Below are 25,832 nucleotides of genomic sequence, written 5' to 3' on the forward strand. Positions count from 1 at the left end.
CCTCTGCCTCTGACCAGACCCCAACAACGTGGGACCAAGTTTCCCGAGAAATTAAAACTGCTAAAAGTTAGGTATGTGGGAGCCACACCCACAAACCACCTCTGGCTCAGCTACACAAACTCATTTATCGGCCTTGCTCCAGAGACCCATAAATAAATCTCGAAAGAGATCAAAAGCCGCAGTTAATCTCAGACCCGCGCAAGGCTGAACAGACTGGGGTAAATCAGAGGCAGGCAGGTCAGCCTGGTGCTGACTCAAACAGAGCCCCCAACAGCCTCTTGCTTCCATAATCCAAAATCACCACCATGCCCCTGACTGGACTCCACCGCCTCAGAAAGGACCTCAAGATAGAATCTGCTGAAAATTTGGGTGGTGGGTTTTGTGACTGAAATCTCCATGTTTCTTTGGGGGTGGGTCAGGGTGGGCTACCTCCCCCCACCTCCCTGTATTTCCAGAAGCCCTGGCGGTCACATCCACACTCCAGAGCTGCCACCCAGTTAAAAAGCTGCTCCAGTCTTCCCTTTCTGATATAAATACTGAACGCCCTGAACAAACATGATGCCCTCTTAGTATCTGTATTGCAAACCATAATGCACAAAAGGAAAAGGAGAAAGAAGGAAAGTGCCTACCATAGAGGCAGGCTGGGGGCAGGGGATGGGGTATTGGGAGATTGTGGGAGGGAAACAGAGACATTGGTGGTGGGAAATAAACACTGGTGGAAGGATGGGTGTTAGATCATTGTATGACTGAAACCCAATCATAAACAGCTTTGTAATGGTCTAGCTCATGGATATTCAATTTAAAAAAATGTGCAGGGGCTGGAGCAATAGCACAGCGGGTAAGGCGTTTGCCTTGTACACGGTCGACCCGGATTCGATTCCCAGCATCCCATATGGTCCCCTGAGCACCACCAGGAGTGATTCCTGAGTGCATGAGCCAGGAGTGACCCCTGTGCATCGCCAGGTGTGACCCAAAAAGCAAAAAAAAAAAAAAAAATGTGCAGTTCATGCCTACTTCAGTCAGCTTAATCAGTGGCTGAATAAATAGCAGTACTCCTACATTTAAAAAGCACTGTAGCACTGTCGTCCAGTCCCGTTGTTCATCAGTTTGCTCGAGGAGGCACCAGTAACGTCTCCTGGTGAGACTTGTGAGACTTGTTGTTATTGTTTTTGACATATCGAATACGCCACAGGTAGCTTGCCAGGCTCTGCCGTGCGGGCGGGATACTCTCGGTAGCTTGCCGGGATCTCCGAGAGGGATGGAGGAATCGAACCCGGGTCAGCCACGTACAAGGCAAATGCCCTACCCTCTGTGCTATCGCTCCAGTTCACATTAAAAAAAAAACAAACAGGGGCTGGAGAGATAGCACAGCGGGTAGGGTGTTTGCCTTGCACGCGGCCGACCCGGGTTCAAATCCCAGCATCCCATATGGTCCCCTGAGCATGGCCAGGGGTAATTCCTGAGTGCAGAGCCAGGAGTAACCCCTGTGCTATTGCCAGGTGTGACCCAAAAAAAGCAAAAAAAAAAAAAAACAAACAAACAACAACAACAACAACAAAATCAGGGGCCAGAGTGGTGATAGTACAGCAGGTAGGGTGCTTGCCTTAGGTGCACCCAAGCCAGATTCTATCCCCAGCACCCCATATGGTCCCCTGATCCCTGATCCCTGCCAGGACTGGTCCTTGAGCACAGAGCCAGGTGTAAGTCCTGAGCTCCGCCAAGCATGACCCGAAAACAAAAACAAAAAACCCTTATTGTTCTTTATTTGCTTTATGATAGACAAAATAATAGCTGTCCCCTGTAGTAAATTTAGAAAGTTTAAATAAGCAAAATTGAGAAATTAGATATCAGCTACCATGCCAGTCAGACATGACCACTGTCAACACATGAGAATGTGGCTGACCCTGGTTCAGTTCCCAGCACCACACATGGTCCCCCCCAAGCACCACCAGGGATCACAGAGCCAGATACATGTCCTGAGCACTACTGGGTGTGGCCCCAAAACCAACAATGAGAAGGGGGAATGGGGGAATGAACTCCAGACAAACAAATGGGCCCTAGAAACTTTACTCATAGCCTGAATCTGAATAAAGTTGGAAGTATTCATTCCCCTGCCCGTATTTATTCATGGTAGTTATTTCAGTTTTTCACATAAGGGGGACAGTGGCGGAGGCAAGTAAGCCAGGGAAAGGTAGTGCTGAAAGCTATGTTCAGAGAACTACAGGGCCTTGGGGGTTGGGAGAGAAGGTATTTCAAAAGTAAGAATGAAAGAATCTCACAAGAATGATCTAGGGGTGGGAGCAGTAGTCCAGCGGGTAAGACACTTGCCTTGCACACAGCCAACCAGGGGTTCAATTTCTGGCATTCCAGATGGTCCACCAGGAGTAATTCCTGAGTGTAGAGCCAGGAGTGACCCCTGAGCAGTTGTCAGGAGTGGCCCAAAAACAAACAAACAAAAAGAGTGATCCAGTGTCTTTTCATTTTTGTTTTTGTTTGGGGGCCATATACGCAGCTGTGCTCAGCTTCTGATTATCCTTTGCTTTTGCTTTTTTTTGCTTTTTGGGTCATACCTGGCAATGCTCAATGGTTACCCCTGGCTCTGCACTCAGGAATTACTTCTGGCAGTGCTTGGGGGATCATATGGAATGCCGAGAATCAAACCTGTGCCGGCCGCATGCAAGGCAAACGCATGTGCCAGAGCATTTATTTCTTCCTTCTACCCGTGGCACAGAGAGCGAGCCACTGTGCCTCCTTCAAGTGCCACGTCTGGTAGAGTACCACATAAGAAAAGAATAGCTATCCTGCGTCACAGTCTCAAAACTTTATAACATATGGTGGCCTTTGCCTCTTTTTTACAGGGTTTCAACATCAAAAGTGTACAGTCTCAAGGTTTTAAACTCAATGTATGGGACATTGGTGGACAGAGGAAAATCAGACCATACTGGAGGAATTATTTTGAAAATACAGACATTCTCGTAAGTACGCCTCCCAGCGCACTTAATTCATAGTCTCTTGCTTATCAGAAATCCCATTCCATTGCCATGACATTAGTCTCCATGAACTCGGCTGGCAGAAGCCTACAGATTGTGGAAGAGAAACAGCTCTGTAAAACTTGGACAAGAACCTCCCCTGTCGCTCAGTAACAATGTTGTGCCCCCCCCCCCCCGCCGCCTTGGCAGAGGAAGTGTTTATTCATGGCTCGAGTGATGAGAGCAGCAGAGGAGAGGAAGAAACCAGTAAATCAACAAACCTAGGGCCCAGGATTCTAGTTCAGAGGTAGCATATTTGCCTGTACCACCAAAAAGTTCAGTTCCTGGCACCACCAAAAAGAAGGGGGATGGGCTAGGGTGATAGTACAGTGGGCAGGGCGTTTGCCTTGCACGTGGCTGACCCAAATTCGATACCCAGCATCCTGTATGGTCTCCCCCAAGCGCCACCAGGAGTAATTCCTGAGTGCAGAGCCAAGAGTAACCCCTGAGCACCACCAGGTATGACCCAAAAAGGAAGAAAAAAAAAAAGAGAGGGGAGGACAGAGATGTAAAATAGGATATCAGGGGGGCTGGAGCAGTAATACAGCGGGTAGGGCGTTTGCCTTGCACATGGCCAACCCAGGTTCAATTCCCAGCATCCCATATGGTCCTCTGAGCACTGCCAGGGGTGATTCCTGAGTTCAGAGCCAGGAGTAACCCCTGTGCATTGCCAGATGTGACCCAAAAAGGAAAAAAAAAAAAGGATATCAGGGGCTTAGGCATTTATTCCCTTATTCCCTTGCTGGGCTCGGTTGGGTCCCCAGCACCGTATATGGATGGTCCCTTGAGCACCACAGGAGTAAGCCAGGAATAGTTCCTGGTCACTGCCAGATGTTGCCCCAAAACCAAATAAGCAAGCCAACAGATCCATCCCAGAGGGAGCAACCAAGGCAGTGAGAGTCCTGAAAATATTTCAAATAAGAGATGGTTGAAGGCTGGCCAGAGCCATAGTACAACGGCAGGGTGGGTGGGCACTCACCTTGCACACGGCCAACCCCGGTTCAATCTTGCACTTCACCAAAAAAAAAAAAAAAAAAAAAAGATTTGTTTTTGTTTTTTAAACCCTGTGCTAAGGGTTTACTCCTGGCTCTGCCAATTGCTGATGAAAATGTGGAGCAACCAGAACTCAGTCTGAACTGATATTCATTGCCGGTGGGGTGTGCAGTGTATGACTGCTTTGGAAGGTAATTTGCATTTTCTTGCAGAATGAAATATTCTCACTCTGCTGAGTCACTGACCACTCTCCACGGTGATCTACCACATTAGTTGAAAAATTCAGGTCGGAGAGATGGCTCCGAGGGCATCTTGGCACGCTGGGTGTTGGGTTCTCTCCCCAGCGCTCCTCAGGCTCACCGCGCACCGCGGGAGATGGCCCAGGGTAGTTACCACTCCTTCCTAGGTTTGTACCTTGCTCTTTTGGGGCCTCACTCAGCAGTCTCGGGAGCTACCCCCTGAGCAGAGCTGGGTGGGTGCCCCCAGTAGTCCATGGGTCAGCCCATGGCGCCCACATGCAAAAGCATGCACTCAAGCATGGAGCACTAGTACCGCAAGGAAGGCTCTTGCCTGACATGCAGCCGGTCCTGCTTTGACCCCCAGTACCCCATACGAGTCCCCAGTCCCTGCCACGAGTGATCTCTGAGCACAATTTGGAATAAGCCCTGCCCATAGCCAGATGTGTGTGCGCACACACACACACACACACACACACACAAAGTATGTGCTCATCTGTTTGTGCCATCTCCCAACTCCTGTGTTAGGACTCTCTGATTTGGAGTCTTTTTTATTTTTTTTGGGGGGGAGGATGCAGTCATAGGGCTCTTTCCCCCGTATTTCTCATTAACCGAGGCGCCCAGGAATAACGTGGCATGCAACAAAGGACAGATCAGAACAGCCTCATGGAGTTTCCTCCGGCTCCATCACCCAGCTGTCGCCACAGACACCTGGACTCAGAGTCAGACTTTCATTGCTTTCCAGCGTTGCTTGAGACTCAACAGGTTCTGGGCAGCCGCTGATTCCCCGGCTCCGACTCTCAGGCCTCCCGCTGCGTGCCAGCCTGGAGCAGCTTGAAGTGGCGGTGGTTGTGGGGCTGCGTGTGCTTGTCGGTGTCTGATAGTGTCCGCTGTGACCGAGAAGACCTGTTCCACCAGGCTGCACACCGCCAGCACGGCAGGACCGGGGCTTGACGCACGTAGTTGCCTGCTTGCTTCCCACCAGTTCTCTCTGGGGTGCTGGAGTACTGCTTTGGAGCAGCGCCGGCAGCTGGCCCGCCGCCTCCCTGTACTGTATACCTGTACACTAGAGGCGGCTTTTTCCTCATTTTTATATTTCTTTGATTTGGGGGTGGGGTTAAGGGGGTGCTGAGGATTTTGAGCTATTCCTGTGGTGCTCTCAGGACCATGTGTGGTGCTCAGGCTAGAGCTAGTGTCTGTAGCTTGCAAGGCAAGTTCCTTCCACCTTATTCTCTCTCTGGTCTGGTTAGTTGTGTTTTGTTTTGTTTTTTTTTAGAGAGGTGGGGTCAGAGGTAGGGTCTAGGCCACCTGTGCTCAGGAATCACTCCTGGCGTGTTGAAGAGACCTTCTGAGGGGCTGGAGCAATAGCACAGCGGGTAGGGCGTTTGCCTTGCACGCATCCCGACCTGGTTCAATTCCCAGCATCCCATATGGTCCCCCGAGCACCACCAGGGGTAATTCCTGAGTGCAAAGCCAGGAAATAATCCCTGTGCATCACTGGGTGTGACCCCAAAAGCCAAAAAATAAATGAAAAAAGAGAGAGACCTTCTGAGGCGCCAGGGGTCAAAACTCCATCCACCAGGGGCTGGAGCGATAGCACAGCGGGTAGGGCGTTTGCCTTGCACGCGGCCGACCCGGGTTCGAATCCCAGCATCCCATATGGTCCCCTGAGCACGGCCAGGGGTGATTCCTGAGTGCAGAGCCAGGAGTAACCCCTGTGCATCGCCAGGTGTGACCCAAAAAGCAAAAAAAAAAAAAAAAACTCCATCCACCACACAAAACAAGCACCCAGCCTTTGCACTGTCTCTCCCTGAAGCTATTTCTTATATATTTTTTCTTTTTTCTTTTTTTTTTGCTTTGTTTGGAGGCTACACCCGGCAGTGCTCAGGGTTTACTCCTGTCTCTGTACTCAAGAGTCACTCCTGACAGTGCTCAGCCAAACACATGGGAGGCCAGGATCGAACCTGGATCAGTGGCATGCAAGACAAGCGCCCAGCCTGCTGTCCTATCTCCCCAGGCCTTATTTCTTATATTTCAAGTTTTCCCAGGTGCCAGGCAGGCTGAGGGGACCACCAAAGTCACTCAAAGGTGCTCAGGGGTCCACACAGTGCCAGGGATGAGGCCAGGGGCCCTGAACACAAAAATCCTGTGATCTACCACTTGAGCCATATCCCCATGCCCTGTAGTTATTGTTTTTTTTTTTAATTTTTACATGAATGAAAAGAATCAAAAATAAGATCTCACAACACATAAAAGTGATAGATATGTAATTCAAATTTTAGTGTCCATATGGGGCTAGAGAGATAATACAGCGAGTAGGTTACTTGCCTTGCACGTGACTGCCCCGGATTTGATCCCTGGCACCTCGTATGGTCCCCCAAGCCCCACCAGGAGTGATCCCTGAAAGCAGAGCCAGGAGCAAGCCCCAAGCACAGCCGGATGTGACCCAGAAACAAAACAAACATCAAACAGATTTCAGTGTCCATAAATGAACTTGTGCCATGACACAGCTGTGTTCTTTTGTTTGCCTGTTTCCTGTGGCTGCTTTTGCACTACAGGAGCAAAGATTAAAAGCTATGAAAGAACGTACGGGCCACAAAACCTGAAACATCTCCTCGGGCCAGGGAGGTAGTCCAGGGCGCAAGGCACTTGCACTGCACGTGGCCAACCTGGGTTTGACTCTCCACACCACATACGGTTCCCTGGGTGCCACCAGGGTTTGGGCCCTGAGCACCACTGGGTTGACTCCAAAACAAAACTAAAATAGAGTACCTCCTACCTTATAGAAAAAGATTGTTCATCACCATCTTTTATCTTTTTTTTTTCTTTTTTGGGGTCACACCTGGTGATGCTCAGGGGTTACTCCTGGCTCTGCACTCAGAAATTACTCCTGGCGGTGCTCGGGGGACCATAGGATGCTGGGAATCGAACCCAGGTTGGCCACGTGCAAGGCAAACGCCCTACCCGCTGTGCTATCGCTCTAGTCCCAACATCTTTTATCTTTTTAATGTTTTCTTTTTCTTTTCTTCTCCCCTGTTACTGTTCTGTGAGGATTGGAAGATTACACACTTGGCCGAGGTATATGCACATGTGTGTGCCAGTCTGCATACAGCTCCAGTGTTTGCACACACTTGGTTGTGGAACCAGGGGTCCCAAATGACAGTGCCACTGGGGATGATGCTTGGCCCGTGGGGGATGATGCTTGAGGCCTCCCAGCTGCCCTACTTTCCCAGGACAATTCTTGAGAGAGTTAGGAGAAGTCCTAAGAGAATCAAAATTATTCTCAGGGAAGATGACACTCAGCTTTATTAACTTGGGGGAGCTCACAATAATAAATAAAACTTGAGTTGTGGGGCCAGAGAGATAGTACAGCAGGTCAGGCTCTTGCTTATACGTGTCCGACTCAGGTTCAATCCCCAGCATCCCAAGTGGTCCCTGAGTGGAGAACCATGAGTAAGCTAAAGCACTGCTGGGTATGGCCCCCAACCAAAATAAATAAATAAAACACTTTTTATTTGGTCTTTTTTGGGGGCCATACCAGTGGTTCTCAGGGTTCACTCCTGGTTCTGCACTCAGGGATCATTCTTGGTAGGCTCCGGTGACCATATGGGATTCTAGGGTTCGAACCAGATCAGCCGCACACAAGACAAGCACCCTGCCCACTGTAGCATCTCTCAGGCCTCAAAACATTTTTTTAACTTATTTATTTATTCATTTATTTTGGTTTGGGGGCCACACCTGGCGATGTTCAGGGGTGACTCCTTGACTTTGCACTCAGGAATTAATCCTGGCAATGCTTGGGGACCATATGGGATGCCAGGAATTGAACCTGGGTTGGCCGCATGCAAGGCAAATGCCCTACCCACTGTACTATTGCTCTGGCCTCCCAAAACATTTCGTTTTAAGTGAGATAGATCTCGAACATTCATCTCTTTCATTATTTCTCTGTAAACCTTGAGCATCAGTACTATTAGAAAACAAATAATCAAAAACTAGAAGTTACCCAGAAATCACATTTGTCACAGTTTCAGGCTCCCCTTGGACATTTGCTCCAGCTGCCACTGAAGAGCCACACTTGTTAGTGTCATCTCTTGTGTCTGCTTAGCCCTCTGATGGAGTGACACTTAGGAGCAGTAAAACGGCCAAAAGGGGGCAGCAGGAGGGAGACAACCCAGAGCCAGAGACGCAAAGAGCTGGGTCAGCAGTCTCTGGCTAGGCCTGAATGGCCCAGCTTCACCAGAAATGTCTTTAATTTCTAGGCCTTCCTCCCACAATCAGATAAGAACTTCAGGGCACAGCCAGGGAGATAGTACAGGTTTATGGCACTTGCCTTACATGCAGGCAACCCGAGTTCAATCCCCAACACCCCAGATGGCCCCCCCTGAGCACAGAGCCGAGTGCGAGCCCTGAGGTCAGCCAGGCATGTCAAAAAAAAAAAAAAAAACAGAATTTCAAGGCAGTTGCAAAGATTCGTGAATTGACTTTCCTTGTAGCATCTTTCTGACTAGCATGGATAATAAAAATTTGAGATTTGCGAAATTTGAATTTTAGAAGTTCATACTGGCTTGGTTTGTTTGGTCTTTTTTTTTTTCTTTTCGGGTCACACCCAGTGATACACAGGGGTTACTCCTGGCTCTGCACTCAGGAATTACTCCTGGTGGTGCTGGGGGACCATATGGGACGCTGGGAATCAAACCCGGGTGGGTCGAGTGCAAGGCAAACGCCCTATCCGCTGTGCTATCGCTTCAGCCCTGTTTGGTCTTTTTTTTTTTTTTTCTTTTTGGGTCACACTTGGCGATGCACAGGGGTTACTCCTGGCTCTGCACTCAGAAATTACCCCTGGTGGTACTCAGGGGACCATATGGGATGCTGGGAATCGAACCCAGGTCGGCTGCGTGCAAGGCAAACGCCCTACCCGCTGTGCTCTCACTCCAGCCCCTGTTTGTTTGTTTTTTTGGGGGAGGGGGGTGCTCCAAACCCTCTACCAGTGCTACTCTGCCCACCATTGTTCAAACCTGTCAGTACTGAGCTGCTCTAGATGGTCCTTGAAGAGGACATTTGATGTCAGGAGTCGGACTCAGGGCCTCATGCCTGCCCGTTTCACGCTTCAGCCTCTGAAGTTCTTTGTTTGGGTGCCTGGATCAAACTCAGGGCCTACACGTGCAAAGCAAGTGCTTTACCGCTGACCCATATCCCTGGCCCTCCTGTTTGAAGATCAGTCAAAACACCATGAATGTTTGACTTTTTATGATTCTTGCTGTTTAGTTTATGTGTTTTCAGTTTTTGGTTTTTTTTGTTTGTTTGTTTGTTTGTTTGTTTTGGTGGTATGCTGGCAATGCTCAGGGGTTACTCTTGACTCTGCACTCAGGAATCACTTCTGGCGGAGCTCGGGGAACCATAAAGGGTGCTGGGGATTGAATCTAGGTAGGTTGCATGTAAGGCAAACGCCCAACCCATTGCATTATAGGTCCAACCTTGTTTTTAAATTTTTTTATTTTAGTATATATAACTAGGACTAAGAATGTAGCTAAGTACATGTCTTGTATGTATTAGCCCTGCGTTGATCCCCAGAATTGTAAAAAGAAAAAAATTATAGATTGTTTCATTCTTTTGAGGTGCTACCCCTAGTGTTACTCAGGCCTACTCCTGGCTCTGTTCAGAGATCATCCCTGGCGGGGCTCAAGGGACCATATGAACCCTGGGGGTCAAATCTAGGCCATGTCTGCTGCATGCAAGGCAAGTGCCTGACCCATTGTATTATCTCTCTGGCCTTCAAAAAATAAAAAGAAAGAAAGAGAGAAAGAAAGGAAGGAAATGTTTCAAACAGGAGCCAGAGAGAGAGCTCAAAGGTGAGTACACGCTTTGCATGTCAAAGACCCTGGTTCAATCCCGGCATATTATTGGCCCCAGCACCACAAGGAGTGACTCCTGGTGAGGAGCCGGGAATAGGAGTGACTCCCCTCACACATACACACAAAGATCAAAACGAGGATTCTGTAACAGTGATTAACAGCAGTAGCAGAGGGACCAGGGCAATAGTACAGTGAAAGGGCGCTTGCCTTGCATACTGTAGACCCAGGTTCGATCCCCAGTGTCCCCTATGGTCCCCCAAGTACTGCCAGGAGTGATTCCTGAGCCCAGAGCCAGGAATCAGCTCTGAGCATTGCCAAGTATGGCCCCCAAAACAAAAATATACAAATAAATCAGTCAATAACAATAGCAGAAGAGGTGAGACTCTCCTCATCCTTAGCTGTTTGCCTGAGAAAAGAAAGTTGGCAGGAAGTCGTGGGCAAGTCAGCGGCGCAGCGCCAGGCAGGACACTGGGTGCCACCCCAGAGCGAGGGAGCTGGAGAGTTCTCCGTGCTCAGGTCTTTCCCCTTGGCCCTCTTCCTCATCAGTTGGGCCATTGCCTTATGGTCTTCAGCATCATCAACTGATCATTAAGTTCTGTGAGGAAAATGCTAAAAGGCAGAGAGGGGGAAAAATTATGTATAGTTTCGGCAAATCCTCCTGTTGAATCACTTCATAGAAATATTTCCTATGAAGTTCAAACTCCGGTAGTAAACAGTGAAGGAGACCGAGAACTTTCTCCCAACTGACCTGGCACCTGACAGTCCTTTATTTTTTCCACTTTTGGTGCCACCTTCCCATTTTCACCATCCCCTCCCCGCCTCATCGAGTCAAACAGCAGTTTCTGTATCTGCTCTCTGTCACTGTCTTTTTTTTTTCTTTTTTTTGCTTTTGGTCATACCTGGCGATGCACAGGGGTTACTCCTGGCTCTGCACTCAGGAATTACTCCTGGCCGTGCTCAGGGGGCCATATGGGATGTTGAGAATCGAACTCGGGTCAGCCGCATGCAAGGCAAATGCCCTACCCGCTGTACTATCGCTCCAGCCCTCTCACTGTCTTTTGGATCTTGGGCCACGCATAGCAATGTTCCAGGGCTATTCCTGGCCCTGTGCTCGGGGTCCCTCCCAGGAGTTCCCCGGGGAACCCTGGCAGTGCTGGGCATCAGACACAGCTTCCTGCCTGCAGGGCATCACTCAAGCGCCTCTGTCCACATACACTTGTTTTTGTGTGTGTGTGTTTTGGGCCACACCTGGCAGTGCTCAGAGTCTCATCCCAGGTGGAGTCTCAGGGAGTCACCCCTTGCCTGCTATGCTGTCTCTCTAGCCCAGAAAAACAGTCAAACCAAGTGCATCCATCCTTCTCCCCCTGGTTCTCCATAAAAGAAACACAACTAGAAATACAGTCTATTCTTCAGAGAAGAGACTGAACTTTGTTCCTGGTATCATCACTGTACACTTAGTGATTCTAACTGAAAAAGATTTAAGCAAAAGAAAACATAGGGGCTGGAACAGTAGCACAGCAGGTAGGGTGTTTGCCTTGCACACGGCCGACCTGGGTTTGATTCCCAGCATTCTATATAGTCCTCTGAGCACCGCCAGGAGTAATTCCTGCGTGCATGAGCCAGGAGTAACCTCTGTGCATCACCAGGTGTGGTCCAAAAAGGAAAAAAAAAGAAGAAAATAATTTTTTCCTTCGAGAGCAAATATTCAATGTAGCATAGTATTTGACTTAATATCTGGGGCTGGAGCAGTAGCACAGCAGGTAGGGCATTTGCTTTGCATGCAGACAACCCCAGTTCAATTCCCAGCGTCCCATCTGGTCCCCGAAGCACCACCAAGTAATTTCTGAGTGCAGAGCCAGAAGTAACTCCTGAGCATTGCCCGGTGTGACCCTAAAAGCCAAGAGAATAAAGAAATATCTTTGTGCGTCATAGTATCAGTTTAAGGGATTTACTGCAGGTAAAGATGAGCTGTGAAGATTGTTTTTGTTGTTTAAAAGTGGAGTAGCAGGGGCTGGAGGGATAGCACAGCAGGTAGGATGTTTGCCTTGCACACGGCTGACCCAGATTCGATTCCCAGCATCCCATATGGTCCCCTGAGCACCGCCAGGAGTAATTCCTGGTGTGGCCCTGAGCACCACTGGGTATGGCCCCTAAAGAAACAAGGGGAGTGATTCTAGGACTGAAGATACAGCTCAGTGGTAAGGTGTGTATGCCTTGTGTGCATGACACCTGGGCTTTATCCCCAGCACCACACACACACATACACACACACACACTTTAAATAAATCATAAAAGATGACTGGTGCAATAGTACAGCGAGTAGGGCACTTCCCTTGCACACAGCTGACCCGGGTTTCCCAGCACCTTGTATGGTCCCCCTAGCCCCACCAGGAGTGATCTCTGAGCATAGAGCCAGGAGTAATCCCTGAACACTTCCAAGTATGTCCCCAACAGGAAAAGAAGTCCCCTGTGGTGCTAGGGATCACAGCTGTCAGGTGCAGCCCTGCTTGGTACCTGTGGGAACACCAGGGCTCGAACTCAAAACCACACACTTGAAAGGCAGATGTTCTAACCCACTGAGCTTTTCTTCCAGGGTCTGAACAATGATCCGTTTTAAGATTAGCAACTAGAAGGGGCTGTTAGTGCAGCATATAAGGCGCTTGCCCCAGACGCGGCTGACCCGAGTTCAATCCCCAGTACTCCGTATGGTCCCCCACCCCTCCAGGAGTGATCCCTGAGGGCAGAGCATGGAGTAAGTCCTGAGCACTGCTGGTGTGACCAAATAAAAATAGATTAACTAGGGACTGGAGTATTATTGGTTCAGTGACTTAGAATGCCCAGTTTGCAAGTGTGAGTTCGGTTCCTGGTGCTACCAGCAGTGCCAGGACATTTCTGACAGTGCCACCTGCGTTCACCATGCTGCAAGTGATTTTCAGCTACATCACCAAGCTCCCGGAAGCACGCAGCCACTTTTATGACATCTTATAGCCTCTTAGAGAACCTGACAAGCTGCCGAGAGTCCACTGACCACTTGCCAGAGCCCGGAAAGCTACCGAGAATATCCCACCCGCATGGCAGACCCTGACAAGCTACCCATGGCATATTTGATATGCCAAAGACAGTAATGATAGGTCTCATTCCCCTGACCCTCTAAGAGCCTCTAATCGTTGGGAAAGACAAGTAGGAGGTAAGGAGAAGCTGCTGAAATCTCAGGGCTGAGTGGAATAGAGACGTTACTGGTGCCCGCTTGAGTAAATTGACAAACAATGGGATGAGAGTGATACAGTGATCACAGCCGGGCATGAGCACCACTGCTCAGGGGGCACAGCCCCAGTCCCTAAGGCCGAAAGGAGAGGGAGGTCCCTGAGTGTCCCGCTCAGTGCCTGAAGCCAGGGTGTGATAAACCCACCAAGGCTCCTGGAGGTGATGACCTGGAAGAATCGCCTTGCACCGTGCCACGCCAGCCACTTCCGTCACGGAACACTGGCTGTGCAGTAGCGCCCTCGGTGTGTGGCCCACTGGGCTGTCCACATTTGTGAAGGTCCCAGGCAGGAGCCATAGCTCAGCAGGTGGGGCACTGGCCTTGCGTGCTGCCAGCCTGGGTTCGATCCCCGGCATCCCATAGGGTCCCCCAAACACCACGAGGAGTGATCCCTGAATGCAGAGCCAGGAGTAAGCCCTGAGCACCACCGCGTGAGGCCCCAGAACAAAAGCAAAGCAAAAACAGAAACTCCTTGGGGCTGGAGTGATAGCACAGCGGGTAGGGCGTTTGCCTTGCACTCGGCCAACCCGGGTTCAATTCCCAGCATCCCATATGGTCCCCTGAGCAGTGCCAGGGTAATTCCTGAGTGCAGGAATAACCCCTGAGCCAGGAGTAACCCCTGGGTGTGACCCAAAAAGCAAAAAAAATAAAACAAACCAGAAATTCCCCTATGACATTCACACAACTATGAAACCACCGAGTGGCACTTTTCTCACAGCATATTCCATTGTTCAGTGAGTGACTCTACAGGACTCTTAAATGCCTCCAAATACCATCCCACCACAAACAATAGCAGAAGGCAGTGCCGGGTGTGGCCCCAAAACAAAACAAAAACAAACAAAAGAAATCAGAGAGTGAAAGGAGAATGAATAGACTAAATCAGCTAAGCATGTTTAGTGGCAAACGCCCATGAAGGTTTTACCTCCATGACTCTCCTCACTTCTTAGACTTTGGAGCACTACCGGAGGAGTTTTTGGGGCCTCTTTCGTGTGTTTGTTCCACTCACGGATGAGGCCAGCAGCCCCCCTGCAGTTCCGTGTGCCACTCTAATGTGAAGTAACCGCTTTCTCTCACTTTACAGATATATGTAATTGACAGTGCAGACCGAAAAAGATTTGAAGAGACGGGCCAGGTAAATAATCCTTTTGTTGAACTACTTCCCAAATGATGGTATTCTTTCATCTACCTTGCAAACACAGGTATCTTTTTGGTTTAACATGGGCAATTCAAACAACAATCATTCTTGCAAGCAAGCCAAAATATCAGTTGCCTAAAAGAAATTAGTTGTGGGGCCAGAGAGATAGTGCACCAGGCAACTAGGGTTCGATCCGCAACACCCCATACAATCCCCCAAACCCCACCACGAGTTATCCCTTACTCTTGCAGGGATGTCCCTTACTCCTGAACACAGCCAGATGTGGCCAAAAAAAAAGGAGGGGCCAGAGCTATAGTAGAGCAGGTAGGGCACTTGCCTTGCATGTGGTCGACCCAGGTTTGATCCCTGTCGTCCTATATAGTCCCCCAAGCACCACCAGGAGTATTTCCTAAGTACAGAGCCAGAAGTAACCCTGAGCATTGCTGATGTGACAAAGAGAGAGAGAGAGAGAGAGAGAGAGAGAGAGAGAGAGAGAGAGAGAGAGAGAGAGAGGAGAGAGAGAGAGAGAGAAATTAGTTGAAGTTGATTATTTGGACAGTTTTCTTATTAAAACCTTTGTAGCACTGTAGCACTGTCGTTCATTGATTTGCTCGAGCGGGCACCAGTAACGTCTCCATTGTGAGACTTGCTGTTACTGTTTTTGGCATATCGAATATACCACGGGTAGCCTTAGTATTAAATAAGATATCGGGGTGGGGAGGGCACTTGCCTTGCACACGGCTGACCCAGGTTTGATCTTCAGCATCCCATATGGTCCCCTTGGCACCACCAGGAGTAATTCCTGAGTGCAGAGTGAGCAGTAACCCCTGAGTATCACTGGGTATGACCCAAAAACAAAGATAAGGAAACTAAGCAGATGTGGAGCCAGCAGGTCAGGCCTTGGATGCCACAAACCATGGTTCAGTGGTGCCTTGAGTCATTCCTGAGCAAAAAGCACAAAACAAAAGTTTTTCCTGAGGCAAAGACGAACAAACAACAGATATAAGGAAATTAAAACTACCACTGTGTCCAAAAGCTCGCCAGCTTTCTTCCCAAACCAATTCACTTACGGTTATACATTTTCAATAGTAAGGGATCCCTGTACTGGAGGAGAGGGGAGGGAATGTACAGCCGAGTCTAAGCTGCTCTTGTTTTCAAGCTAAAAGGTGAGGTCTGGGGCCCGAGCCATAGTGCAGCGGGGAGGGAGCGCGCTTGCCTTACCCACTGGGGTTTGATTCCCCGGCACCCCATACGGTCCCGAGCACCACCAGGAGTGATTCCTGAGTGCAGTCAGGAGTAATCCGGTGAGCATCACCAGATACGGCCCCCAAACGGAACAAATAAAAGGTGAGGTAGGCCTGGACTCGGAGACAGCTTCGGGTAGAGAATGCTAGTCGAGGTGATTCCGCAGTGTGGTTTTAGGCACACTTTTTTCTTTTTTTCTTTTTGGGTCACACCCGGCGATACACAGGGGTTACTCGTGGCTAATGCACTCAGGAGTTACTCCTGACGATGCAAGGGGGACCAAATGGGATGCTGGGATTCGAACCCGGGTCTGCCGCGTGCAAGGCAAACGCCCTACCCGCTGTGCTATTGCTTCAGCCCCTTAGGCACACTTTTAAATAAAAAAGCAGAGGCCGGGGCCATTGTACAGGAGTAGAGTGCTTGCCTTGCACACAGCCAACCCTGGTTTGATTCCCCAGCACCCCACGCCCGGTTAGCAGTGACCCTTGAGCACAATAATTCCTGAGTGCAGAGCCAGGAGTAAGCCCTGAGCAATGCTGGATGTGGCCCAACCCCGCCCCAACACACATACACCAAAGTCTCAGAAGGAATTTTCACTTTCATGTTGAGATTTAAATATGTGCACGTAATAGGTGTGCGTACATATGTCTGCATTGTTGACCTTGAATAAGGTTAGAGTCTCTAAGCACAATTTATCTACCAGATTGACCTACAAGCACCCTAGAGCAGGCCCCTGGGGAGCTTGTCTGGGATGCAGATTCCTGGGTCCGGGCTCAGCCTTGGCTAAGTCAGTCTTTCCGGCCTGGGCCCCGGCATCGGCCAGGGGACCCGCTGGAGAACCGCTGCTCCAGAAACTGGCGCGTGGATCAGCCTGACTTTTGTTTTCCCCTAATTAGAAGTGCCTGGTGAAAGAGGTTTCATCATCCTTCCCTCCCCATCCTTTCCCCGCAACGATGCAGGAACTAGCTGAACTGCTGGAAGAAGAGAAACTGAGTTGTGTGCCAGTGCTCATCTTTGCTAACAAGCAGGACCTGCTCACGGCAGCCCCCGCCTCGGAAATCGCCGAGGGGCTGAACCTGCACACCATCCGCGACCGGGTCTGGCAGATCCAGTCTTGCTCGGCTCTCACCGGAGAGGGCGTTCAGGTGAGGGTGCCGGAAGGCCAGGCCCGTCTGTCTCTCTCCCCGGGGAGACAGAGCAGGACGGGAACTAAATCACCTGTGCTTGGCACGTGGACGCGTCCAGGCTGCTCTCCCAGGGCACGGGGAAGTTGGGCACTTTGCGATTCAGAAACTAAGCTTGACGTTATTAGCCGTTCCGGGAAGGCCACAGATCACCCTCCCGTACTCCCCCCGACGCGGGGGGGTTCAGGACACTCCGAAGGTCCCGTCTAGCTCTAGGGTCTGTGCCCGTTGGGCTGGATGCTGTTCCGTGTCTCAAGTCGGGAGGCTCAAAGCCGATCCGCCCAGATAACAGCCGTCGGCGTTGGTTCTCTCCTTGGCACTTGGTTTGGTGTCTGTGTCCTGCCTCCTCAGTTTGCCTCCTGCTGCCATAAAGCCCTGCGCTCTATGTCTCAGGTGTGGAAGCATCCCGCCTTACACGGAGGGCCTGTAAGGCACGGCCCCACGAAACTAATTTAGGAGAGAACATGGCCGTATCTCAGGGCCAGAGAGAAAGTACAAAGGCTAAGGCACTGCCTACCTCGCAGCTATGGCTGTGACATTGGTTTGTTTCCCGGCACCAAATACAATTCCCCAGGCACCTCCGGGTTGGCCTGAAAAAACAAAACGCCACTGGGACAAAAGAAGTGCCCCAGTCCCCTGAGAGGCAGATCCTCCGAGGATGAGAAAGCTGGAGCCCTGGTGCTTCTCTCGAAGCCACTGTGAGCCACTGACGCCTGGAGTTGGCCTTCCGGGACCCCCACTTTATTGTGAAGCCCCGGGATGATCCGTGTGCCTTTTTTTTTTCCCCTTATTTTTTCTTCAGGTCAGATGGGCAATGTGCCAAGTGTGTAACAGCTTTCAAGGCACATATCACACAACCATGTAAACACTTCATGCTTATGAACCAGAAAAGGATCCCCGCGTGCCCCTTTTTAAACACCTGTTCCTACCATGCATGTGGTAATGGCCCCAGAACCGGGCAGTACCACTCTTGGTGCACCCCGGGGGGAACCATGTCGTGGGGCCGGGGATGGCTCAGAGGGTTGAGCACATGGCATAAGAGAGCCCCACATCCATCCTGGGCACTGCGTGGTGCCCCAGAAGTAGCCCCTGACCACCACAGTGACCCACGAAGGCAAAAACAAAGGGGTCAAGAGATCAGAGAGTGGGGGGCTGGAGCGATAGCACAGCGGATTGGGCGTTTGCCTTGCATGTGGCTGACCCGGGTTCGATCCCCAGCATCCCATATGGTCCCCCAAGCACCACCAGGAGTAATTCCTGAGTGCAGAGCCAGGAGTAACCCCTGAGCATTGCTGGGTGTGACCCAAAAAGAAAAAAAAAAAAACGGAATCAGAGAGTGGACAGGGCACTTGCCTTGCACATGGCCGACCAGGGTTCCATCCCCCTGGAGCCCATGAGCCCCAAGAGTGATCCCTTAGCATAGAGCCAGGAGCGAGCCCTGAGCACTTCTGGGTGTGGCCAAACACACACACACAAACAAAGAACAAAATGAACAGAAGCAGCTGCGGTGCCTTCCAGGGCCACGTGACTGACCCGGCGCCACCTCTCTGCCTTCCTCCCCTCTGCATCTGCGACCCGATGCCGTTGCTTCTGTTGCTTCCCCGCAGCCTCTTACCCGCTCCCCACTGAGGCCCGTGGCCCATGGTACTGATTTGGCGTGAAGCCACTGGCCGGGGCTCTGTGAGCGCACACGCCTGCCATGTGGGAGGCCCCGTGTTCAGTCCTGAGCGCCAGGGCTGGGGGCTGCCGGCTGCTGTAGTCGCTTCCCAGAAGCATCTCAGTAGCTTCACCTGCCTGCTGCCTGATTTCCCCCTGGCTTATGTCGAGGTGGGGTGGCCTCGAAAGGGGACCCTACATCTAGAGCAGTGAGCACAGTGCCCTCTCTTCTGGATTTCTCAACCACTGCACCCACTGAAGGGGGAGAGAGGGAGAGAGGGAGAGAGAGAGAGAGAGAGAGAGAGAGAGAGAGAGAGAGGGAGAGAGAGAGAGAGAGAGAGGAGAGAGAGGAGAGAGAGAGAGAGAGAGAGAGAGAGAGAGAGAGAGAGAGAGAGAGTGTATGTGTGTGTACACTTCTCAACCCCTGGAACCAAATAAGAGAGTTTGTGTGAGTGCATGTGTGAGAGTGAGTGTGGGAGTGTGTAAGAGTGTGTCTGTGTATGGGAGTGTGTACAAGTGTATGAGAGAATGTGTGTCAGAGTGTGTGTGTGTGTGTGTACATTTCCCGTCCCCTGCACTTATGTTCCTCTGCTGGGCCACTCCCATGCTCACTTTAGCTCCTCCCCTAATGGGTTTTCAGGCTTTGTGAGTGTCTGAAAGGTTTGGGTTTGGGAAGGGGACAGTCTTACTACTTTTGTCTTCGCAACCTGATGGTAAAAGTAATATATTATTATTTTTATCACCTAAAAAGACATGAAGTAGGGGCCAGAGCAATAGTATAGCAGGTAGGGCCTTTGCCTTGCCTGTGGCTGATGTGGGTTCAATTCCCGCATCCCATATGGTCCCCTGAGCTCGCCAGGAGTGATCCCTGAGCAGAGAGACAGGAGTAACCCCTGAGCATCACTGGTGGTGACCTAAAAAACAAGTAGTTCCTGCATATTAAAAACAAAAGGGGGAGCTGGATAGTACAGCAGGTAAGACGTTTGCCTTGCATGTGGTCGACCCAGGTTCAATCCCCGGCATCCATAGGGTCTCCCAAGCACCAGGAGGAATAATTCCTGAGTGCAGAGCCAGGAGTAACCCCTGAATATTGCCGGGTGTGGCTCCAAAAGCCAAAAAAAAAAAAAGACATGAAGTTGAAAGCTGAAAGGCCTTTCCTCTCCCGGAGCCCGCATGAAAGAACGGCCACCGTTGATGCTTTGCTCCTGCTCGTCCCCCCTGTGGGGCCTCAGCCACGCCTGGGAGTGTGGCCCTCTCCGCTCTCAAACTAAGCGCACATTTCAGCCCTGCGTGTGCGAGCAGGCCAAGCCGAGACGCCACTTCACTTAGCTTGTCTCTCCAGCAGAGAGCAGAGCTGGAGTTTCCCGCAGGGCGTTTCCCTGGATCGGGGGTGGGAGGTGGTGGCCCACGACCCCTGCCCCCCTCGTTCTGTGCTCGTGCAGCAGGGTGACTCTGCCCCTCTCCCTGGCTCACAGCACAAGCACCCAGAGTAGAGACGTTGAGGCGGGGGGTTCTCAAGGGAGGACTAACAGAGCAGGCCACCGCGGGGTGCAGACTCCCAGGAACGCAGGAGCGCGAGTCCAGGCACTCGGCTGGGAGGGCAGGATCCTGGGCAGCGAGGCAGCTAAGCCTTTTGGGGGATGTCAGGAGGAGCAGGAGTGTCCCCTAGAATCCAAGTCAGGGGCAAGTGGGTGAGGAGGCCCGAGGGGGGGGGGTGTCCTGTCTCTGGAGATCCAAGGCTGGGGCGCCATCCCTCACAGCCACCGAGAAATGCCCATAAGTCACAGGGTCTCTGGCCAGAGAGAGGCTGGAGCTGTCAGACCGGGGGGGGGGGGGGGGGGTTTCTCAGGATCAGAGACCCCGTGGGAAATGACTCCAAGAGAGGCGATCCAACAAAGGAAGTCAGAGCAAAGGAAAAACGTAATGATTTTCCATGGAGGAGAAGTAGTTTCAAGGTCACTTAATTAGTTTAGTAGATAGTACCACGGTGTACAGCACTGGGTACTTAAGACTGGGATTTCAAGGTTAATGAGATTAGATTATGGTTAATAGAATGATATAAATTTAGAGAATTTAACTATTATTTGAAATGGGTTATTTAATAAAAATGTTAATTAAGAAGGGAATCTACTGTCTGTGGTCCTTGAGTGGTAACCTTTGGGGATGGGAGAAAGGTCATGGGGTTTTCTGTGGAGTTTTATCCTCACCCCACTGACCGTCCCTCTCCCTCGGCTGTGCCTCTCACCTCCGCTCCTGCCCACTTGGCCAGCTTGTTTGCAGTTTAGGGAGTCACTGGCCAGGGGCAGTAAGGCGTTTGCCTTGCACATGGCCAGCCCTATTTCAATCCCCAGCACTGTACACGGTCTCCTGAGCACTGTTAGGAGTGATCCCTGAGCACGGAGCCAGGAGTAAGCCCTGAGCACTGCCAGGTGTGGTCTAGTCGCCCCACCACCAGTAAATCACTGTCATCCTGTTGCTCATCGATTTGTTCGAGTGGGCACCAGTAATGTCTCCATTGTGAGACTTGTTACTGTTTTTGGCATATCCAATACGCCACGGGTAGCTTGCCAGGCCCTGCCATGCAGGCGAGATACTCTTGGTAGCTTGCCGGGCTCTCCGAGAGGGACAGAGGAATCGAACCACCAATAATAAAGAAAAAAAAAGAAAGAGCCACAGATAGAGCAGAGAAATCAAGGGCTAGAGCACTTTCTCTGTATGCAGGTACCCTGAGTTCAGTCCAAGCACCACATGGTCCCTCGAGCAGGTGGGGCTCAAAAAGAAAAATAACAGTCACTAAACAAAGACTTCTTGGGGCCGGAGCGATAGCACAGCGGGTAGGGCGTTTGCCTTGCACGCGGCCGACCCAGGTTCGATCCCCGGCATCCCATATGGTCCCCCAAGCACCGCCAGGAGTAATTCCTGAGTGCAAAGCCAGGAGTAACCCCTGAGCATTGCTGGGTGTGACCCAAAAAGCAAAAAAAAAAAAAAAAAAAACAAAGACTTCTTTTCCTGCATTGCTTTAGTATATGCTTGTAATGATCCTTATTAAGGTCTCGGTTGTTCCTCTCGCCGTGGTTGCCATATAACAATTACTAAAATTCCCCCTAAAAGTCTGTTCTTCCTCCCGTTCCGCTCTCCCCCATCACTCCAAAGCTGGAGACCCAGAGAGTTTTGCTTGCCTTGCATGCAGCCAACCCTGGTTCAACCCCCAGCATCACCTGGTCCTCTAGCAGTGCCACATGTGGCCCCCCAAAATTACACAACTGGTCAGTAATGGGCCAAGGTGCCCAAAAGCAGAGTAGACCCTAAATGGGTCATGACATCCGGCACCACAGCCCTAATGATCTTGAAAGAAAATTGTATGCGCATCAAAGAGCAAAAGAAAAGACGGGCCAGATGGGCCAGAGCAATAATACAGTGGGGTAGGGCATTTGCCTTGCAGGAGACCGACCCGGGTTCAATTCCTAGCACCCCGTATGGTCCCTCCGAGCCCACCAGGAGTGGTGTACAGAGCCAGGCATAAGCCCTCCCTGGGCATGGCCCAGAGGAAAGAAGAAAGCAGAGCAGAGATAGTAGAGGGGAGGGCGCTTGCCTTGCACACCGCCAGCTTGGATTGGATTCCCAGCATCCCGTATAGTCCCCAAGCTCAGGTTTAGCCCAAAAGCCAAAACAGGAAGAAGGAAAGAAGGGAAAGAAGGAAGAAGGGAAAGAAAGAGAGAGAAGGGAAAGAGAGAGAAGAGCAGAGATAATAGTATAACAGTTAAGGCACTTTCCTTGCATACAGCCAGCCCTCCTTTAATCCCCAGCATTAATCCCATGCTGGGGGGCCATGGATAATCCCCATTATCACCCAGAGTGTACCTCCTCAAAAAAAAATTAGAAGGAAGAAAAGACCCATAATTTCTGTGAAATTAATTAATTCAGGTTTTAAAGACAGTGTTTCTCTCTAGTTTTGGGGTCACACTGGGCAATGTTCAGAGGCTACTCCTGGCTCTGCACTCAGGAATTACTCCTGGCAGTGCTCAGGGGACCATATGGGATGCTGGGGATTGAACCCGGGTTGGCCGCGTGCAAGGCAAGCGCCTTCCCACTGTGCTACCTCAGCCCTGGCAGTGTGTCTCCTACCCTGTGTCTCTGTCTGATCCGGATGTGTGTGAGAGACCTGTGCAACCCTGAAAAATAACAGCCGGCGGAGTCGAGCTCGGCCCTGGGGACTCCGAGTGACTCCAGCTTGTCTCCGCAGTCACCTGCCTTAAGCATACAATTGGAGATCATGGAGAATAGTGATTAGGGCCTACTCCTAAATCAGTGCTCGGCGTCGCTTTAGCAGTACTCTGGGAAGCAGGAGCGTGCAGAGCCAGTGCCTTGCCCCGCGCTCTCTCCAGCTCCTGTAGGTGCAGTCTTTCTTTACAAACCTTCACTCTTGAGTATGAAACAACAACAACAAAAAAAATCGGGGGCAGGGATGGTGGTTGAGCAATATCTAGTGGTGCTTAGCGAACCGTGAGGTACTGGGGGTCAGACCTGGGCCATCTGGGTACAAAACAGTGCCCAGTCCTTTGATCCATTCCCCTGGCCCCAGAAACTGAACGTTAAGCATTTCCAGACAATGTCTTTACTCGCCTGGTTGATGGAGGAGGCGGCCAGCCTGTCCCGTCGTTAAGGCAGGGTTTGCTGGGAAGCCCTCGGCAGAAAGCACAGGTAAAAGAAGGTCCCAGAGGGGCCAGAGTGATAGTCCAGCAAGTGGGGCATGTTCTGTCACTTGGCCTTGCATGCAGCTGACTCCATACCCCAGATGGTCCCCCGAGCACCATCAGGAGTAATTCCTGGATGCAAAGCCAGGAGGAACCCCTGAGCACGGCCCAAAGACAAAAAACAAAACAAAACAAACAAAAGGTCCAAAAGGCCGAAGGGGAGACCAGGAGTCTCAGAAAACTCCCCTGCTGAGAGGCCGCAAACCGGGAGGTATGGGCAGAGCCCAGTTACGGTAAAGGAGGGGGAGATGCTGAGCAGCCGGCAGGGAACCCCTTGCTTTCTCGGGTGGAGGCGCCTCCCTCCGTGCACTGGGTGAGGCCAACGTTGCTAGGAGGCCCAGGGGTAGACAGGGAGAGAGACACCAGTCGCTCTTCTACTCCTAAACTCTGATCCTGAAGAATCTGAGCCCCAGCTCACAGCTCTCCCTGTGGGTACTGAAAACACTTTGTCTCTGAAACTCTGTGAGCGTGTGTGCATACGTGCGTGCGTGCATGCATGCATGTGTGTGTGTGTGCAGAGATACTGGAGAGCTGGGGTGATACTCCAGTGGGTAGGACGCTTGTCATGCACATAGCTGACTCGAATTAGGGCCCTGGCACTGCAAATGGTTCCTGCCCCTGCACCCCAGGAGTGATCCCTGAGTACTGCTGGGTGTGGCCTGAAAACACAGCAGAAAATTAAGAAACTGAACCGGAGTGAGGCCAGAGCAATAGTACAGTGGGTAGGAGACTTGCCCTGTGTGCAGCCAACACAAGTTCAATTCCCAGCATATGGTACCCAGAGTACTGCCAGGAGAAATTCCTGAGGGCGAAGCCAGAAGTAACCCCTGAGCATTGCTCGGTGTGCCCCCCCAAAAAAAATTAAAAAAAACAACAACAACTAGTTCTGGTGCTGGAGCGATAGCACAGCGGGTAGGGTGTTTGCCTTGCACGTGGCAGACCCGGGTTCGATTCCCAGCATCCCATATGGTCCCCTGAGCACCACCGGGGGTAATTCCTGAGTGCAGCAGAGCCAGGAGTAACCCCTGAGCATTGCCAGGTGTGACCCAAAAAGAAAAAAATAAAAAACTAGTCCAGAGAGATCGTATGGAGGATAAAGTGATTATCTTGCGCACAGCAAACCTAGTTCAATTCCCAGCATCCCATAAGGTCCCCTGAGCCTGCCAGGAGTGATCCCTGAACACTGCCAGGTGTGACCCAGAAGAAGGGATGGGGAGAGAGAGTAAAGCAGGTAAGGCACTTGCCTTGCATGCAGTCCATCTAGGTTTGATTCCTGGCATCCCATATGGTCCCCTGAGTTTACTATCTGAATGCAGAGCCAGAAGTGACCCCTAAGCATTGCTGAGTATTCCCCCCGCCCCCCCCCCAAAAAAAGAGAGAGGGGCTGGAGTGATAGCACAGCGGATAGGGCGTTTCCCTTGCACGCGGCCGACCCGGGTTCGATTCCCAGCATCCCATATGGTCCCCTGAGCACTGCCAGGAGTGATTCCTGAGTGCAGAACCAGGAGTAACTGCTGTGCATCGCCAGGTATGACCCAAAAAGAAAAGAGAGAGAGAGAAAGAGAAAGAGAGAGAGAGAGAGAGAGAGAGAGAGAGAGAGAGAGAGAGAGAGAGAGAGAGAGAGAGAGAGAGAGAGGAGGAAAGAAAAACCACAACCAGGGGCTAGAGTAGTAATAGAGTGGCTCAGGTACTTGCCTTGCACATGACCGACACAGGTCCAACCCCCAGTATCCCAAATGATCCCCCGAGCCCACCAGGAGTGATTCCTAGAGCCAGGAGTAAGTCCTGAGTACTGCAGGGTGTGTCCCTAAAAAAAAAAATCAGAAACAAAACAAAAAAAAAATGTGATACTGGATTAGAATTTCCCTTCCCGCAGAGATGAGCAGTTCCAACCTGCTCGTAGCCTGAGCCCTAACAGACCCGCCTACACCAGTAGCTTTGAACTTGGGGGAGGTCAGCACCCGCCTCGCGCCCACCTCTGGCTCTTGCATCAAGCCCTGAGCAGGCCCAGCCGGGTAGTTTCTTTTATGGAACTTTTCCCTTCATACGCCAACCGCATTTTCTTATCTCATAGAAGGTTCACTACTTCTCTCTCAGCCTGTCGCCACTTGTCTTTGACTCTGACTTGTACTTGGAACTGCTTATCTGCAAGGCAGACCTCAGCTCTGTTGATTTAGTTTGATAATGGGGGCACTTGAGTGATGCTCCGGGCGCCAACTGGGGACCCAACTCATGACCGAATGTCCTAGGCCTGGGCTCTCCCACTCGAACTATATTATTTGTATTTTTGGGTTTTTTTGTTGTTGTTATTTTGTTTTTGAGCCATGCCCAGAGATGCTCAGTTTACTCCGGGCTCTGCATGCAGGAATCACTCCTATTGGTGTTCCGGGGACCGTGTGGGATGCCGGGGATTGAACCTAGGTCAGCCACCGCACACAAGGCAAGTGCCCTACCCACTGTACTATCGCTCCGGCCCCCTCAGGTTT

General features: G+C 51.0%; 1 protein-coding gene and 1 pseudogene across 2 annotated transcripts in view; one reads left to right on the forward strand and one right to left on the reverse strand.

Annotated features, from left to right (window-relative positions):
- ARL3 (ADP ribosylation factor like GTPase 3) overlaps window positions 1–25,832 on the forward strand; it is a 48,136-nt gene that overhangs the window by 17,976 nt on the left and 4,328 nt on the right. For both annotated transcript variants that reach the window (XM_055119123.1, XM_055119124.1), the window contains exons 3-5: window positions 2,859–2,975; window positions 14,454–14,504; window positions 16,712–16,897. In XM_055119123.1, coding sequence (XP_054975098.1) covers window positions 2,859–2,975; window positions 14,454–14,504; window positions 16,712–16,897 — 354 coding nt within the window. The remainder of the gene's footprint in view (window positions 1–2,858; window positions 2,976–14,453; window positions 14,505–16,711; window positions 16,898–25,832) is intronic.
- Window positions 17,738–17,831, reverse strand: LOC129399502 (small nucleolar RNA U13; annotated as a pseudogene).

The sequence above is a fragment of the Sorex araneus genome, chromosome 11 (assembly GCF_027595985.1).
Source record: "Sorex araneus isolate mSorAra2 chromosome 11, mSorAra2.pri, whole genome shotgun sequence".
Taxonomy (NCBI): domain Eukaryota; kingdom Metazoa; phylum Chordata; class Mammalia; order Eulipotyphla; family Soricidae; genus Sorex; species Sorex araneus.